The sequence below is a fragment of the Urocitellus parryii genome, chromosome 6, assembly GCF_045843805.1.
Source record: "Urocitellus parryii isolate mUroPar1 chromosome 6, mUroPar1.hap1, whole genome shotgun sequence".
NCBI lineage: Eukaryota > Metazoa > Chordata > Mammalia > Rodentia > Sciuridae > Urocitellus > Urocitellus parryii.
Genome location: NC_135536.1, coordinates 82,581,571 through 82,597,031, shown reverse-complemented (window position 1 = coordinate 82,597,031; position 15,461 = coordinate 82,581,571). Strand labels below are relative to the sequence as shown.

At 42.0% G+C, this 15,461-nt stretch overlaps 1 protein-coding gene across 1 annotated transcript in view; it reads left to right on the top strand.

The window, feature by feature from the left end:
- Scg5 (secretogranin V) overlaps positions 1-10,108 on the top strand; it is a 55,122-nt gene extending 45,014 nt beyond the window's left edge. The window contains exons 5-6 of the mRNA XM_026392732.1: positions 5,743-5,796; positions 9,598-10,108. Of these exons, the coding sequence (XP_026248517.1) occupies positions 5,743-5,796; positions 9,598-9,693 (150 nt within the window). The 3' untranslated portion in view covers positions 9,694-10,108. The remainder of the gene's footprint in view (positions 1-5,742; positions 5,797-9,597) is intronic.
- Positions 10,109-15,461: the final 5,353 nt, after the last annotated feature.

The following is a 15,461-nucleotide window of genomic DNA, read 5'->3' as shown; positions in this document are numbered from 1 at the left end:
AGCCTACTAGTGGAGTTGGTAAATGTTGAATTGAACAGAAAAATATCTGGAGATTCTTGATTAGAATACTGCAATCATGAGACCCTTCTATAAAAGTTGTTCTGGTGGCATTATTAAAAGACAAAATAGAGGGAGAAGAGACTACAGACAGGAAGAAAAAATAGGAGAAGTGATTCTAGTTGTGATGGCTATAAATACAGTGAAGAAGGTGAGAATCCATGATATTTCAAAGTGGGCTGCCACAGTCTGGCTGGGCACAATCAGGAGCCACTTGTGAAAAGAAACTAACTTTATTTTTAGAACCACACATGCCAAACAAAACAGCTCCTCAGGAAAAACCTTCAGAGCCCAACTGCCACCACTGGCTTCCCACAAGCCTCTCCCACCACCACCAGCCTCTCCACCTCCCACAATCCTCCTGCTCTTGAGGCCGATTGGCTGGGTCGCATGGGCGGAGCCAAAAAAGTCCCCCAATGAGCAGCTCCGTGGTCTGAAAGGGCAGGGAAACAGCCCAATGAGCATCACCCAGAGGAGCCAATCAGCTAGATGTTGCTGGGGCCTCTGTGAGCCAATCATCAGCTGGCAGTCTGAAAGTTTGCTGGGGCCCCTTCGGCTGTGGCTCTCAACAGTGGGCAAACTAACTAGAATTATTATATGGTGTAAATGCATGAGGAGGAAAGATGAGAGATGCCAAGTCGATTTGAAATGGGTAGTATGAACCTTTCCTCCCTTCCTTCTGTAGCGTTTTAGTGAAACATTTTAAAGAGATGGGGAAGAGAGGGAACAAAAGAAGGGAGCAGAGAGAGGGAGAGAAAGAGTGGAAGGTCATGAAGCAGCACCAGGATGGGATCCACAAGGGAGAGGAAAGTATTGCCAAACTGAAGCCAGGGCCAGGTTCACCAAGGAGGAAACAGAAGCTATGGAGCCTGCTTTGTTTCAGTACTATTAGGTACTTGGCATACGATATTCATCAAGACATGGTACTGTTGTTTTTTTTTTTTTAAGATTAATCTTGTTGTTGAGATGAATGGCAGGCAAATAAATTTAGCTTAGCACTGTTTAGCTTCGTATCCCAGGTGTGTTCCTATGACCAGGTGAAATTCTGGGAAAGATGGAGGATAAGGGGAAAGCAAGACCCAGGTCTGAGGTCCAGGGTGACTAATTGACATGCTAGCCATGAAGGAAGTGAAGGCACTAATGAAGGTAGCACTGAAGTCCCAGGTGGGAAGGTATCCAGCCTAATTGGGAGACGAAAATGAGCAAAAGGAAGAAAGGAGACCAAGAGAAGGTCCAAGTGAGGGCAAAGAGCCTAGTGGGTGGTGTGATGGAGTGAGAGAGAGGGAAACTTCCCACTTTCCAACTTTCATTACCTCCTCTTCAAATCCTTTTTAGATTTCTCTCACCATATTCCATGGACTCCCAGTAAGAGGCCAACCACTCTCCCTTATTCTCTTTGCTGCCTTCTCTAAATCCTGACTTGTTTTTCTCTCCTTCATTTTCATTCTTTGTCTGCATCAGAGCCAAAGATTAGAATTTAGGACCCTACGTACAAGACAAAAGTAAGATCATAGATCAATGACCAGGAACAGTGTTTAACACCTTTTATCAACTATAATTATGTGTTTGTGTGAACTTAAGTTTCCTTGTTTATTTTCCAATTACCACCCAGCAATAAAACAGGACTTGCTTGGCCTCCACATGGAAGTGTGAATGAGTCTGTCTTGCCCTTCTAAACTGGGACCACACAGACTTGCCTCCTCGCTTCTACAGGGTAGTCTCAAGCTTGTCTTCAGCTCAACTGTCCTTTAGTTCATAAAGCAAATATCTTTGACAGTAGAACTGCAACACAAAACCCTGCTTCTTTATGTGCTAGTAGCCCCTGTTTTTGACATTAGCTGGAGCTAAGCTACATCTTTAGCAGTGATTCACATATTACAAATAATCAGTGTCTGTCCTGTTTCCTGCATGCCTCTCTCATTGTTAATGCAACAAGACACATTTATTAAATGCATATCAGACGCCTTCTGGGCTCCATGTTAGATAATGGGAATACATTGGTGACTAATAATAGTGATTATATTATACAATACAATAGTAAATACAATACAATGAGAAGCCGTCTGTATTTTCATGGCTCGTCGCTCATAAAGTGTCCCACGCAGCAATCTTTAGGGATCCCATCTAGGACTGGTTGCCCTTCAGGCAGTGTGTATCAACTACAACATTGAGGGGCTGTGACCAGTGGCTGGCTGCTGCTGATGTCAGTCCTGTTCTTTTTACACATTAACTGCTAAGCATTTTTCACTTTGGAAAAAGCTGTCTCAAAAAGCAAATGCTTCTCTTTTCCACTAGTTGACTGGAGTCTGAGCCACAGGACAAACAAGGGTCAAGAACCCTCCCTGACTTTCATTGGCCTTCATGATTTCAACTTGTTTGAAAAGTTGAATGTCCTCAGCTGGGGTTTGTCTCAGGCTTATACAGGGTATCAGAGCCAAAGATTAGAATTTAGGACCATATGTACAAGACAAATTTGAACTTTAAATTTTCCATTTGACACATAATAATTATACATATTTATAGGGTACAGTGGGACATTTCAAGTCACATATCTAATGTGTGATGATTCAGATCTGGGTAATTGGCTTAACTGTCACCTCAAACATTAATCATTTCTTTGGTGGCATTCAAAATCCTCTCTACTAGCTATTTTAAAATATGTATGGATTTTGGTCAACCATGGTTATCCTACTGTGCTATAGAATGTTAGCAGTTATTCCTTCCATCCAACTGCACCCCTGTAACCCATTAGTCATCTTCTTTCCACCTCCCCTCCCCACACCCTTCCCAACCTCTGGTAGCCATTCTATTCTCTACATCTATTAAACTTTTTTAGCTTCTGCATAGTCATGCATGCTATCCATGTACTTTACACCAGGGAAGCACATGATGGCAGTTGGTCCCACAATTGGTGGTTTTAACTTTGTTCACTTTGCTAAAGTGTTGTCTACCACATTTCTCCAGTGTAAAATCATCATTTTCCACTTTGAAATGAATAGTTACTCTGTGGGAAAATACTTTTAGACTGTAAAAATATTCTGTTCTCCATTCAAATTTTAACCAACCAATTTAGTATCCACTGCTGATGCTTCCCAGAATCAGCTATTACTATGGTGGTTGCAAAATGGTGATTTTTCTTACTCTCCTATTCTTTCTGAATTTACTAGTTGGCATTCTACTCTAAGCAAGTGTTTTCCCTGCTTCCCTTCTCTCTGTCTATCTTTCATCTATCTATCTATCTATCTATCTATCTATCTATCTACCTATCTACCTATCATCGGTCTATAGGTATGTTATTTATTTAGTATCAGCATGCATTCCTGTAACTGCTAATTTTGATGTTTGAACTGTCCTAGATTTGGTCAGTTGGAGTCCCTTCAGGCTGACTTCTTTTCTTTCTTTCCAACATGACTCTATCATTTTCTTGGGTGTTTCCTTGTTTGCTAACCTAATGAAGTATTCCAATTTTCTTTGTCCTCATACTGTCTCTGCCATAACCCTGGAATCAAATATTTCTCCAAGAAGCCCCTCCAACCCCCATTTCATTTAGGAATGGAATTTGAAACCCAGAACTGAGCACATGTCCAAAATATTGATGGCACAATGGAAAGCCCTTTTAATGAACTTAAACCCATTACTCACATAAAAAGCAGGCTCCCCACTACTCAAGGAATCACAGTGAATGGGTATCAGAAGGTGTGACTGGTTTCTTCTCCAATAGGTATCAAAAGAGGTAGCTGATTTTCTCTCATTCATTCTGTTTTTTTTGTTTTGTTTTGTTTTAATGTTTGGTTGGTTTTAGTTCCAGGGATTGAACCTGGAGGCATTTAACCACTGATCCATATCCCCAACCCTTTTTATTTTTTATTTTGTGACAGGGTCTCACCAAGTTGCCTAGGACCTCATTAAATTGAGCCACTGGGATTACAGGTGCCCAATCTAGCTTTTTAAAAATATGTTTTTGACCCACACTATACCTACCAATCCCTGTTGTTAAATCCAGACAATAGCAGGGATAGAGGCAAATGCTCCAGTCTCTTCCCTGCAGGGGTGGGGAAGAATACCCTGCTAGTCCTCACCCCAGCTCTGAGGGAAATGCAGACACCTTCTTTGAGAAGAAGACTTGCCAGCTCTTCTGCATTTCTGTGGGTGTCATCTGCCCTGAGATCTTCTATAAGAGATTCAACTAATGCTGGTGTTAGTTACCCTGATGGTGGCCCTGAGGAACTGTACCAGGGCTGATTGGCACTCTACCCTATGACACCAGCTCTGGGTCCCTCTGTGCTCCCTCTAGCTCAGGCAGCCGAACACAGTGCTGCCTGTTCTCACCCGCTTTCCCCACAGCCTCCCTTCCTTAGCTGTGGAAGGAACACCTAGGACATTCTCTGTGCAGTATAAGTTGTTTACATTCACAGACGGTAGGGAGCCCCACTGCAATATCCTCCTGCCTTGAGGGAACCATCAGCAGGTCTGTCTTTTCTCCCTTCTGATATTAACTTGATCCATCCCCCAGCTGAGCAGGAGGTAGAGGCCACAGCCAGTTTGGGTTTTGGCAGTGAAGGCTCCTGCACTCCTGGCTCAGCCCCTGCATAGTTGAGGTTGGGCCAGGAATATGCATTGTCAATTGCAGGCGGGGTAGATTTTAATGAACATAAAATGGTGAAGCTCATTCTTGGCATTTGTCATTTTCACTTTCAAATCTACCATTGAAAAAACCTTTCTAACCAGACAGCCCAGAGGATACAAGCGCTGTATCAACTTGTTCCTCTCCAGAACTCTGTCGTCTCCTTTTATTTTTTTGTAAAGTCAATATCAAGGTATTTCACTTAGAGCAAGATGAATCACCTCTTTTGTACATTATTTCCCTTCTGATTAAAAAAACAAATAAATAAAACAACACAAGTGAAACTCCCAAATCCCCTTCTCCCGTTCTGCCTTCAGGTCAAGTGCTCTGTCTTTTATAATCTCAATAGAAGGAAATCTGTGAAGCATGTGTCTGATATTCTAGAGCTCATTTAAGTCCACTGTGTGTTTGAAATACAGCAATATGTGGAAACACTTATACAAACTGCGGTAACGGAGCCTCCCCCCTGCCCCAACATAACTTTGCTTTCTGCCAAGAAGTTTTTTTGGCAGTTTTTAAAAGGTTCACTCTATTATAAAAATGTTACAGACCAAATGGCTTTCTGATTGTCTTGACTGGGGCCACTGACTGGAGCCACAGAAAGGATGGCCGCAGAAGTCAGCGTCCGTTTATTTACACAGGGTTTGATGTTAATAGTCAGACACGGCTCTTGAGAACAGTTTATGTATGTGCACAGTTCATAAAAAGGGGAGTTAGATGTCGAGATAAAATTATTTATTTTAATCCAAGGCTGTTCACAGTGAGGAGATGGGTTTCCAGCGCCCTGGTATGTTGGACTGGCATGCTTTCCTGTTTATGGGATTGCTGATGACACTGTGTGCCTCAGGGCATTGCAGGGGACTTTATTGAAAAGCTGCACAGCCACCCGCTTTTCTCTTGTGGTCTATCGTTCTACATGCCATTCCTTTCATCTAGCTTTGTTTCCAAAATATGTGTATGCAAATATCCAGGGCACACATCAAGTATTGCTTTTAAAACAGACATTCGCCAAATTTGATCCATACTTCCGGCATTGATGTTTTCTTTTCTCCCCATTCTAGAACAAGAAACTCCTCTACGAGAAGATGAAGGGAGGACAGAGACGCAGGCGGAGGGTAACTCATGGTCTGCTGGGGTGGTGTCGGGATGTCTTGCATATTCTGAATGGGGCAGTTGATAAGCTGGAGGCTTCAGTTGCTGGAAAGTAGCAGAATCCTGAGGAACAGTACAGTGGTCCGGTGTGACAAGGGCCATGCCCAGAAAGTCCACCCTTGGCTTCTGGGATGGCTTCCCCCAGCTTAGGCACACAGTTTTCAGTGGAATGCCCATAACCTCCCATCCAGACAGGAAATGTGAATTGTAGTCCTCCCACCTGGGTGGGAGATGCACGGAGAACCCAAGGCTCTGTCTTACCTCGAAGAGTCTATGGACCAGGGAAGGAGACTGCTTACATATCTGCTTCAATTAGGTAAAAACACAAGGCAAGAAAAAGGAAGTGTTGAACTGCATGCTCCAGCCATTAGTCAAAATGAGTGTGGGAGCAAATGATGAGATGAGTCAAACTTCATTCCTTACACATATCTTTTCTTGTGGCCTAACCAGATGGATATAAAACCCACTGGACCTATGGGATTGGTTTGCTGACTGCTGAGTTTACTGCAGGCTCAGTTGTTAATTATCCCAGGGCTGCCCAAGATGGGACCTTGGTCTGGGTGCTCTACATTTAGCTACTACCTAGTCACTTGTATGTGGTCACCTTGTGTAAAGCTGAATGCTGAATCTGCTTCGAGTTTCCATTGCATTTTATGGCATGGAGACATGATAAGTGATCTATCTGTGTATTCTGTTAATCCACTGGTACCTTATTAGATAGAAGGTCCTGGGCACTTGTCTCTTTTTTCCTGATCAGATGAAGTGGAAAATCACATTATTACATAGTAAAGTACTACAAAATACTAATCACTTTAATTAAAACATACAAATGAAACCATACATCCACAGGCCACTGACCATTTATTCAGAATCGTAGTTACCTGGATCCTGGCAAAATTTGGGAATCTGGACAGTGCTAATTATAGCCATTCTGAATAGTTTTGCCAAAATCAGTCAGAGAGTGCTTTAAGAGGTGTGGATTTTCCAGCCTCGATATTAATCCTTAGGCTCCTGCAACAGACAGTTAAAGCCCCTATGCTTACCCAGAGCCAGTTCCCTATGTGAGAAGCAGAAAGTTCTTACATCTGGAAACACATCTTGGTTGGGAGAGTTAACGGGGTTATTAGAGGTTTTTCTTAGTGATTACAGCTTCCAATGGCAGATGGTGATAGGAAGGGTGTAATGTGTTCTTGAGAGAACATCAAGAAATTCTATTCTAGGAGCTCTGAATACACATAATTTACCAGGAAGATGGCTGGAATATCTCCCCATGGCACAAGGACATTTCCAAATAAGACCAGCGACTGACCCAAAATGAATAACTTAGCATGCAGCTTTAATCGGCTGGGCTTCCTGGCCTACCATTCCTTCAGCCCTGACTCAGTGAATGACTGTGGGTCACAATCTAGGTCATTTTTCCAAGACAGCAGTGATTACCAAAACTCAGAAATCTGGCTAAGACACATGTTATAACGGATTTTACTTTGGCCTCAATGTCTTCCACATAGGAAAGGGGTAGAATTTAGGAAAATAAGGGTCACTTTGACCCAAAAGTATCAAGTTCTTCCTATTCTCAGGCATTTATAAAGACTCATTCTCATGCCATAAGCCCTGGGCCTCTTCAGACTGATGGGGAAACAGAAGCTACTGTCCCCTCATCAGGATGTTCCCAACTTGAGGTGTTCCCATTTTGAGTGAAGACCTCCGCCACTCCCTGGAGTATGAATCCATAGGAAGAAATTATGGGCTTGCTTTGTTGAAAAATCAAGGCTTGCTCCAGTGCAGCTAAGCATCTGCTGTGAGTTTCCAGAGGACAGCCCAAGCAAGGATCCATTCCCGGTGGCTCTTCCAGTTGTGAAATGGAAATAAGATTCTCTGTGTAGCCTAACTAGTCTCTCATCCAAGTGAGAAGATAAATGCATAATCACTCTTGAGTTCAGGACCTGATTCAAACCAAAGCTTGTTATTATTATTACTCTGAAGTGTTGGATTTAATCCTAATAGTGAAACATTTATCCCAAAAGTTCAAGGGATAACTCCTTTTCCTCCCTCAATTTTCTTCCCCTTACCTTCAGCCTTTAACATTTCTTGGTCTGGACAGTGGAACTTTTTTCCACAAAAGTCCCTTATCAAGAAGGAGTGCCCTGAAGTTCCAGCTGAGTGCCAGGTGGCTTTATGTGACTTTTATACTTACTTACTTTCTATTTGTTTCATTAAAAAAAAGATCAATTCACCTTTAGATGACTTTGAAAAATTTTTTTACTCTTAAGCTATATCTTGTTAATATTCAATATTTACTATTTATCTTATTTAAGCAATTTATTGGTTTTTTAATCCCATGTTTGATAAACATGACCATCGCATATTCTTTTAAAATGTTACAATTTTCAGAATAAATACTATTACTAAATAGAAAATATGATATTGAATGTGCTTTTACAGTCCAGTGTTCCACTTACCCCAAGATACTGATACTATCCCCTAGGGTAGGCCAGACGGCTCTAGTTGACAATCCCCCAAAAGTATTAAAGAGTATTTTAGAGATGATTGTCTGTTTGTGACATCACTTTTCAAATATATGAGGACTTTGCTCACTTTGCAATTCTCACCTTGTTAATGATGCATTTTTGCAAGAGTGAGTTGGATCATTCATTTTATCAGACAAAATGTGAAAGAATGTTTATGGATGAGGTTCCTTTTATTTTCTTTTGGAGAATGTCTGCTTATCTTTCAAGAGCATCAATGGCAGGCCATTTCCCATGGGAAAGAGAGACTCACCTGTGAACTGCTTCCATTTGTCCATGGGGCTTATCATACAGTGAGATTGCTGATCATTTGTAACCACAGCTTCTTTCTTATATTTTGGTTCCATTACTGGAAGGCAACTTCAATAAACAAATATCTTCCAAACTATTTGAAATTTGCTTGCTAAAGATTTTGTTGTGAAGCTCTAATTGTTAGTTCAAATCCAACACCCACCCCCACAAAAAAAAGATGTATTACAGACAGAATGGGAAAACCTTGACTCATTCAGAATATCGAGATTTCAGAGTATGGAATCTTGAATCCAAAAATAAAGGAGATGTCAATACAGCCATAGTTTCCTTCTTTCTTTTGGCTTTTGAATTTGCTGAGGGAGGGATTCCAGAGGCCCTGATGACCTTTCCTTACTGTATACTGTGGCAAGGAAAAATCATTCACAGTCACAGGATGATCTCTGCCCAGTCTTCAGATGCCAATTCTCATTTGGTCCTACTCTGTCCTCCACTTTAGAAAAATCATCCTTTTTTGAGGAGTGGGGGTCAAATCCATGGCCTAAGCATACCATATTCTACCACTGAGATACCCACCAATCCCTAGAATGTTCTTCTTGTACAATAATTGAATGCATTCCATATTCCCTTTTTCACCTTAGTGGGGCCATAAAATAATGAATTTTTAAAAAAATCTAGGGCTTGGCATCTAAGTTAGTAGCAAGAGCTTATTAGCTGGTCCGCCACAATTTTTATACCAAAAAAAAATTTTGAAGGACCACATTGCATTTGATAAGTAACTACGGTTGTTTGATGTCATAATCTGTCAAATGGTGTTTCATAGGCCACTGAGGTATAAAATAGTACACTGGAGTAATCACTTAGTAGGTGGTAGGTATCATTGTTAGCTTATTGTTAAACCAATAGGCAAGAAACAGTTCTCATTTACTTCTTTTTGAGATAGTTATATCTGTTGCTCACATATAATACCAAACCATATTTTTTTTTCAGAGTGTCAATCCATATCTACAAGGACAGAGACTGGACAATGTTGTTGCAAAGAAGTCGGTCCCCCATTTTTCAGAAGAAGATAAGAATCCAGAGTAAAGAGAAGATGCTGGCTGGAATCCCCTCCCCCGTGCTGCTTATTGCATGCATTATTAGAGCCCCTGTGAATGGAAGCATGTTTCTTATATAGATAATTATGGATGAAGCAGCTGTATGTGCATTGTCCTTCACAGTGATAGCTCTGCTTTCTACTAATTAAAATAAGAGCTCCTTTTTATGTGGATCTGCAATGAACATTAAAATTAAAATGTATAAGTTGAGTACAATAAAAAAAGCAAGACTTCAAAATGCTCAGATTTCATGCAGTTTAAAATGGTGTTTGGGGCTGTGCTGTTTTGGCTGAGTCTGTAAAAAGCTGGCATTTGATTTTGATTATGTAGTGCATCCAACCCTTGGGTCTTGTTACACACCAATAAAGAAGTTTGTACTCAAGGGGAGGGGCTGACACATCTCACTTGGCTGCTTCTTAATAAATGTGTATGCAAGCATTGGTGTGTGAAGTTGTTGTTGTTTTTTAGAGCATTATGAAAAAAAACCCCTTTCTTTGTTTAGTAGAACACTGTGAGATACATGATCTTATCTGATCTGAACAGTAATTCTGTGAAGTAAATGGGGCATGTGCTATCCCCACTTTACAGATGGTAGAACTGAGAATACTCAACACACCACTGGGAATAATCAGAAAATCCCAGAATAGGGAGACTTTACAGGCCAAGTAACTTAACTTTTTCAACAAATACATGGCAGGAGGGTACACCATGGGAAATAATAGATTTTTAAAGGGCTGTAGAGGCATATAAACTAAATAAAATGTGTGTAGGTCTTATTTGTATTCAAACTCAAATCAAATTTTACGAACATTGATCAGAAAACTGGGGAAGTTTGAATAATGACTGAATATTTTTTTGCTATTTAGTTGTTACATGGCACTAAGTCTGTTTTTCTTTTCCATAGAAACCTTATCTCTTAGGGATAAATATTGAATTATTTTCAGATGAAATGACATGATGTTTTAGATTTGCTTTAAAATAATCCAATGGTAGTGATTGTAGGGGAGAGAATTTAGAGTATAGATGAATCAGAATTGGCCATAAATTGATAGCAGTTGAAGCTGGGTACTCGGCATATGGGGAATCATTGTACTTCTATCTCTATATTTGGATATATATTTGAAATTTTCCATACCATATATTTTTTTTTCAGAGTGTCAATCCATATCTACAAGGACAGAGATTGGACAATGTTGTTGCAAAGAAGTCTGTCCCCCATTTTTCAGAAGATAAATTAAAGGTTAAAAGGTAAGAGTAGTTTATGGAAATCATTGGCCTGGAAATAACAATGTAGACTAGTTTTCCTGGGGTATTGTGGAAGGAAGTCGCAGAGAGGTCCATGGGAGAGAAAATTTGTTTGGGGGGCTGGTAAATTGGATGGCAGGGGCCTAAGTGTCTGGAAGGAAAAGTGATTTTCATGGAAAAAGAAAGGAAACTTGGAGGTCGCAGTCTATCAGCCTTTCCACAAGGCTCCAGCCAAGGATCTTTGAAACTAGGAAGTCGGTTGTAACCTCCCCAGAGACATGTGGAGAACAAAAGAACATGTGTGGTACAGTAGCCAGAATGGCAGGCACACGGGGCTAGCGCCATCGACCTTCAGTCCTGATTGAACTCCCACTGTGGGTACAGCCCACGGGAGGCCCCCAGGAGCAGTTACCCAGCATGAGGAGACAGGCTGCCCCAGAGGAGTTTACAACAGGGCAATCTAGAAGAGAATTGCTTCTGTTCTTGCTGCTTGCTGGGAGGAAGACAGAGAGAGGGAGGGAAGGAGAGAAGGGGGGGGAGTGTTATTTAGTGTTTTCTGCAGGATTTGTCTGAAGATGCCCTCCCTACCCTCTGCCTACCAAGCAAGTCACCAGGCTGGGTCTTCTAGGAATGGCTTTTCAAAAATGTATTTGTACCAACAATGCAGAATGTCCCCGGATCCCCCTGAGATTCCTGAAAGGAGAAATTCTGAGCTCAAGTGTTTCTGCTAAGGAGATGGGAGTCTGTCTAGGTTGGGTAGCTACCTGGAGGTGATGTGATCTTGGAAAACTGGAGTCCTCCATTCAATCTACAGTCCCTCAACCACTGCCACACAGTAAGAAGCAGCCACCCACCCACATCTTCCCACCTCCTGGAACAGATTCTGTCCCTTTGGCAAGCCTGCAGGGAGGACATTTCCTGTTTGCCCAGCGAGGCACAAAGGCCAGCAGAAACACCCATTCTCTTCTTTTTCCTTGGAAAACTTTTAGAGGTACAAGGTAGCACTGAGAATGGCACAGATATCAGTCACAGCCCAGGCTTAGGGCCCAGGGAGCATAAGTCTCAGGGTCCTCTCTATCTCCACTAAAGTATCACTTCATTGGACCAGGAAAATGAGGAACCAGAAAGTGAGCGTGTATATTTAAAATAGCAAATGGCATTTAGATCATCAGTTGTAGAAACCCAGTCCTCTTGGGAGGACTGTGGGGGCTAGTGGTGGGTGGATGAGGACATGGCTAATCATTGCACCTACTGCCCGGCTGGAGTGAATACAGATGAGAAAGTGGGAGAACAGTAGTGGGTGTGGGTTGAAAATGCTTGGGAAGCACTGCTTCTGGGGTTTATTCATGAAATTACTTACACAAAATACTGATTTAGGTATAATAAGAGAGGGGAAAAGCAGTAGCAAAAGTAACCCATAATGAATGCAGTGTACTCAGATGAGCCCATACCCACATTTTGGGCATGGCATTACAGGTCAATTAGAGTGGAAAATAAAACTGATAGGGACCTGGGACAGGCAGCTGGGTGGGACTGGATAGGGTGACAGTAACTCCCATTTAGAGTATAGTTAACCCCATACTTGAGAAACCACCCGTTTCTAGACTGATAATCTCATTATTATCACAAAATAAAATGCAACAAAACAAAATAGATACTGTCTGTCCTTTGACACCCAAGAATGACCTCTTGGTTTAGCCAAACCTCACCTACAGCCCTTTCTAGGGAGATGGGAGTCTGTCTGGTACCAAGAGGCAATGAATACTACTTAAGGGGGGGGGATACCCACCACAGCATCTGAATTGCAAGGGGTCTAGTGGGCCATTGCCATCAATGTGGACACTCCATGCACTCAGAGTGAACTACAGTTGCAGCACTTTTGTTTTTAATAATTTTTCAAGCACATACCTAATGTTTTAGTTGGGTTGTTTTTTTCTTTCCAAAAGACCTGACAAGCACAATTTTCGAGGAGGAAATGTTTATTTGACGCTTACAATTTCAGAGGTTTCAGTCCATAGACAGCCAGCTCCATAGCTCTGGGTCCAAAGTGAGGCAGAACATTGTGGCAAAAGGGTGTGGCAGAGGAAGGCAGCTCAGGACATGACAACAGAAAGTGGAAAGAGCACTTGACTCACTATGGACAAAATATAACTCCCAAAGGCACATCCCCAATGACCTCCTTCTCTAGCCACTCCCTGCCTGTCTATAGTTATCACCCAGTGAATTCCTATCAATAGATTAATCTATTGACTAGGTAAGAACTCTTTCATAATCCAGTTTTTTCACCTCTGAGCATTCTTGCATTGTCTCACACATGAGCTTTTAGGGGATTGGGTACATCTTATGCCTAAACCATAATATATGATATGCCAGGAGGTGATCTGGAATGTCCCTCCTCAGGGTACCTCCAAACATTTGTGTAAGAATGCCAAGGTCATTCATCAGTCCAGTGGGAAAGTGGAGATTTTTGGAGTGCTGTCAGCCCCTGCTGCCATTTCTAGCTACTACTAGCCTTGCTGCCGAGTCCTGGCCTCACACAGTGCTTCAGTGCTTGTCTAGTGGGATGCCAGGTTGAGGCCCCAGAGCTGCTGACACAAGGGTCCATGCTCAGGATGCAAAACTAGAGCACTCTTAATTCACAGTCACCATTGCTTTCTAGAGTACAATCCAGGAAGCTGCCCCAACATGTGCCACCTTACCACTCTTTCCTCCTGCCCTTCAACCACCAGTATATTTAAAAAAAAAAAAAAAAAAAAAAACACTTAAAAGCAGGCTATTCTGTCTCTAATCCACAAGCTTCTACATTGTTAAGGTTTAAATGTGAGGTGTCCCCCAAAAACTCATGTGTGAGACAATGCAAGAAGGTTCAGAGGAGAAGTGATTGGGTTATGAGAGCCTTAACCCAATCAATGAATCAATCCCCCGATGGGGATTAACTGTGGTAACTGAAGGCAGGTAGAGTGTAGATGAAGGAGGCAGGCATTGGAGGTGTGCCTTTGGGATATGTATTTTGTATCTGTTAGGTGGATTCTCTCTCTCTCTCTCTCTCTCTCTCCTCTGACCATAATGTGAGCTGCTTTCCTCTGCCACTCTCTTCTGCCGTGATGTTTTGCCTCAACTCAGGCTCTGAGGAATGGAGCTAGCTGCCTATGAACTGAGACCTATGAAACCATGAGCTCCCAAATAAACTTTTCTTCCTTTAAAATTGTTCTTTGCAGGTGTTTTAGTCACAACAGAGAAAACGCTGACTAAAACACACACTCTCCCTACAGACAGAGGATGCTGACATTCAAAGCAGTCTTCGATGGGGCACTATCTCTGCAGAGGGCATTCTTGCACAGAGCTAAGATTCTCTCTAAGATGTTCTAGTTCACTCACAACCATTTTATGAGTCAGGACAGGGCCAGGTAAGGGACAGAAGTGATTCAGGAGTCAAGATGTCATATATAAGAGGTTGATCAGGGACAAGAGTCATGGCAGAAGCTGTGAGGAATAATAAAGACCCAGAAGAGGGACAGCTGACCAGAGGAAGCACATCAGGAAAGAAAACCAGAAGGTCTGAGCTTTCCGAGCTTGCTGTAGCTTGGATAAGTGCCCTCCCAATGTTCATGGGTTAAAGGCTTGGTTTCTAGCTATGGCACTAGTGGGAGGGGTGTGGCCTTAGGGGTTGGGGCTCCTGGGAGGTCTTTAGGTCACTGAGGATTAGCAATTGAAGGGTTAGCAATTGAAGGCCTCTCTCCTTTTTCTCTTTTGCTTCCTGGCCATGTAGTTAGTAATTGTTCTCTGCCACACACTCCCACCATGATGTTTTTGCTAAGCACAAAGCAATAGGGCCAACTGATCACGGACTAAAACCTCCACATTGGAGAACCCAAATAAACCTTTCTGTCTATAAATGGATTGTTTCGGGTGTTTGTTGCAGTGCTACAACACTGTCAAAAGAGGCTTTCAAAGCCAGGAGTAGAATTGGAAGCAGAATATTTTAGGCAAAGAAAGATACGTGCAAAATAATATATAGAGAGACAATAGTACATGCCAGAGTTCAGCCTGGTTATAGTTTAAGCAGTAACACATTTGGGAGAGATAAGAGAAAAGCCTGATGAGGTGGGAAGAGACTAGATACAGTCACATGGGAAATGCCAAGGAGTGTGGACTTCATTCTGAAGGAGGTGGTGTTCCCAAGGAGATTTCATAGGAGAAAGGATATTATCAAGATTATATTTTAAAATGATCACTAGTAAGAATATGCAGACCAGGCCCAAGGCTGTTGATGTTTGTAATCTAGACTACACAGGATAGAAATAAGGGGGTGAGGGAATGAGAGAATATTCATTATTTGAGAATATTGAAGGATAACTTTAAGAGAATTGGGACTCCAAAAATTGGGTAAATACTCCCGACAGAAGATTGTATCTAGAAATAAAGTTAATGTCAGTCTTTCTGCTAAATCAGGCAGCCCCACTCTTTATCATCTTCCTTTGTGTTCCTGTGAGACATCACATGTGCTTTCCA